The sequence below is a fragment of the Gobio gobio genome, assembly GCF_949357685.1.
Source record: "Gobio gobio genome assembly, chromosome: 11".
NCBI lineage: Eukaryota > Metazoa > Chordata > Actinopteri > Cypriniformes > Gobionidae > Gobio > Gobio gobio.
The window spans coordinates 37,628,092-37,631,433 of record NC_137104.1 but is presented as its reverse complement, the minus strand read 5'-3'; the positions used below and the strand labels follow the sequence as shown (position 1 = coordinate 37,631,433).

The 3,342-nt window shown below is 41.4% G+C and overlaps 1 protein-coding gene across 1 annotated transcript; it reads left to right on the top strand.

Annotated features, from left to right (window-relative positions):
* The first annotated feature begins 261 nt into the window (after positions 1–261).
* Positions 262–2,530, top strand: LOC307133414 (uncharacterized protein). The gene is made up of 2 exons (XM_079828492.1): positions 262–939; positions 1,537–2,530. The coding sequence occupies exons 1-2, from the start codon at positions 374–376 to the stop codon at positions 2,414–2,416; spliced, it is 1,446 nt and encodes a 481-aa protein (XP_079684618.1). The 5' UTR covers positions 262–373; the 3' UTR covers positions 2,417–2,530.
* Positions 2,531–3,342: the final 812 nt, after the last annotated feature.

The window sequence follows — 3,342 nt, the reverse complement described above, 5'->3', positions numbered from 1 at the left end:
AGGATAGACCTCTTACCAGAAGAGGTATTCTTTCTATCATTAGTTCTATATATGACCCTCTTGGCTTTCTGTCTCCTGTGATTCTACGTGCCAAAATTATACTTCAGGATCTGTGTAGAGAGAAAATTGGATGGGACAGCACGATTCCTACAGTGTACATTCAGCGATGGACAAGTTGGTTGGAGGAACATCATGAATTGGAAAAATTCGAGGTTCGCAGATGTCTGAAACCTGAAAACTTTGGTGAAGCTCTGTCTGCCCAATGGCCTATATGCCAACGCTAGTGATGACGTTCTTCCGTTTACAACTAAGCCACCGTTGCTATTTCCGGAATTCTGCGCTGTTGACAAGCTCGCTGCTGAGGTAACGTTAAATGATGAAGAAAACGTTTAAATATCAGCGATCTATGGGCTCATCGTCTGAACACTGTTGTGTGCCGATGTGTCAGGCCTCTGCTAAGTACAACAATGTACTTAGTTTCCACACTTTCCCCACGGATGAAGAATTAAGACGCAAGTGGGTTGTCGCCATCCGTAGGGACGACTTCACGATAACGCCTCACACCCGGGTGTGTAGCCGGCATTTTAAAAAAGAAGATGTTCGTGAACCAGCGTCGGAGAAAGGACGACGACTGTTGAAAAAGGGAGTTATCCCAGCTTTATTCCAATGGAATAACTTCTCCCTCCCACCTGTAAGAACAAGTGTTTGGGAGAGGAGAGATAGACCGCTGCCACTGGAGGATCACGCCCCCGAACAAGATGAAGCCATGGAGGAAGATTCCGGTGAACCTGATCATGCCTCCGCAGTCGCCGCCAAAAATACAGCTCTACGAGAGGAGGTTCGCCTGCTGAGGGAACAAGTTGAAAGCCTTACAATGAAGCAGAGGTTTGGTATCCATCGCTTTGCTGCTTCAGACAAGGACATCCGGTTCTTCACAAGGTAAGATTAGTAGCCTACTCAGTTTAAAAAAAGATGCATGGGTAGCAAAGAAATTATTATGAATTATCATATGAATTATTATTATGAGTATTAGCCTAGTTATTTTAATTGGTGATACTGTCTGAATGCAGTATTAGCAGAGGCGGACAGTACTTAAGTATTTTAACTTTCCAAGTAATTTTATTTTTCAAGTATGTACTTTATCAGTGTTCTTCTTTGGAAAACATTTACTTCACAACCTTCCAAAACATAATATTGTACCTATGTTTCATATTGAATATCATTTAATACTTAATTACATAAAGTATTCAAGGTAAAAAAAAACAACTTTTATTTATGAAATGTAGTGCAGTAAAAAGTATGACATTATAAATTATGCTTTGGGATGCAATGAAATCAAAGTTTTCCAAAGGAAAACGCTGATAAAATATGTACTTGAAAAATGTACTGGAGTAGAAAGTAAAAATACTTAAGTACTGTCCGCCTCTCAGTATTAGCAGCGTTAAATTAAAGTGATTGATTTTTATTCTACTGTATAGTTAATTGTGAAAATCATTTACACATATTCAATCAAATATCTGTTTCTCATTTCTTAAGGTTTGCCTCTTACACCTTGCTGATGCGGTTCTGGGCCCTGATTGAACCTGCGGTGCCATCTATGGTCAGTGTGAGGCAGGCTCAGAAAGGAAATCTCACTGAGTCTAAGTCTGCAACCCATTCCCTCCAGCCCATTGATGAGTGCTTCATGTTTTTGAACTATCTCGCCCTGGGCTCCAAACAACGGGACCTCGCTGACCGGTACAATGTCCATCAGTCCACGGTCAGTCGCATAATAGCATCATGGAGTAATTTCCTATACACTGTACTCGGTTCAGTCAGGATCTGGATACCACAGGAGCAGATAGGTGAATATTTGCTTGTGGATTTCAAGGACTACCCTGACACCACTGTAATCCTTGACTGCACCGAACTGAAGTGTCAGTGCCCATCCTCCCCTCTCCTCCAGAGTGAGGTTTTTTCCTCCTACAAATCCCATTGCACACTTAAAGGTCTAATTGGGATTGCTCCACATGGAGCAGTGACATTTGTTTCTTCTCTCTATGCTGGCTCCATAAGCGATAAGCAGATCACAAAGGAATCTGGTATCATCAACCTCTTAAAACCTGACATGGCTATCATGGTAGATCGTGGTTTTCTGATCGAAGACATTGTACCGTGCAAGATTTACAGGCCAGCATTCCTCGCTGGGCGGTCTCAAATGTCTGCTGCTGAAGTTAGGGAGACCCAGGCCATAGCACGTCTTAGGGTGCATGTGGAGCGAATCATTCGTCGAGTGAAAGAGCACAAATTTTTTGACACAGAAATCCCTCTACGACTTTTTGGGAGCATCAACCAACTCTATACTGTTGCATGTCTCCTCACCAATTATGAAAATGGGCCTCTTGTGAAAGCATGGGTTAAGAAGCCTGAAGCCTGAGCCATGGGTAGCAATGAATTGCAAAAACAGCTAAAGCTGGAGGTATTTATCCTTTATTTTACCAGGGAAAACAAATATGTTGGTTGTTAAATAAATGAATTATTTGTACTGTCTAAAACTGTGTCCCTTTGTTTTTTGTCATGTTCAAAGAGGCGGGTCCTTACAAAAAATTATATTAAAGATGATCAACTTATTTTGAGTGCTTCTTCATTACTTTAATGTACCAATTTCATGTCTTCCCATTAAGTATTTGTGACCTTCTGCAACAGTAGCAAAAATACCATCACACCAAATGATTTAAATTATTTAAAGATATATTTTTATTAGTCAGTCATTTGTTATTTAACTCATGTTCGTGTGTTTAAATATAACCATTACATTTAAAAAAAAATGCAGAACATGCACTACACAACACTACACAAGAAAGTGCTGAGGTAAACATAGAAAAAAAAGTAATCAACCCTCTCTTTGATGAGGTCAGTGATTTCATTGTCACAGGGAATCCTTTCTACAAACATGTCCTCCTGTGTGTAAACAACAAAATCACACCACTCACATCCAGAAATCAGCATCTGGCCCTGTATCTGCCAGAAGTAAGGATGGGTTTTCCTCAAAGTTGGTGTTCCGTCACGGACTGCAATGTATGGACAGTCCACATAGCTTGCTACGTTTGGGCACTTAACTTCAACAAGTCCAAAGGCAGGCTGGCTCTTGGGGTCATAGACCATCCCATCAGGCGACGAGCCCATCCATGGGGCATCAGGATGGATAAGGAACCCACACTGATAGTGGTTTACTTCTCTTACTCTGCAGTATTCCTCTATCGCTGTGGATTCCATTTCTAGCCCCCTCCTCATGTCGGCTGTCTGGTGACAAGGCCTGAGAAGCCATTTGGCCAGATTTTCTGCAGATGTTAGTGCTTTTGT

Excerpts from the sequence above, each read along its gene's own strand:
- LOC307133414 (XM_079828492.1), top strand. The coding sequence starts at position 374 with ATGATGAAGAAAACGTTTAAATATCAGCGATCTATGGGCTCATCGTCT. Across the intron at positions 940-1,536 it reads GACATCCGGTTCTTCACAAG|GTTTGCCTCTTACACCTTGC; the intron begins GTAAGATTAGTA and ends TCATTTCTTAAG.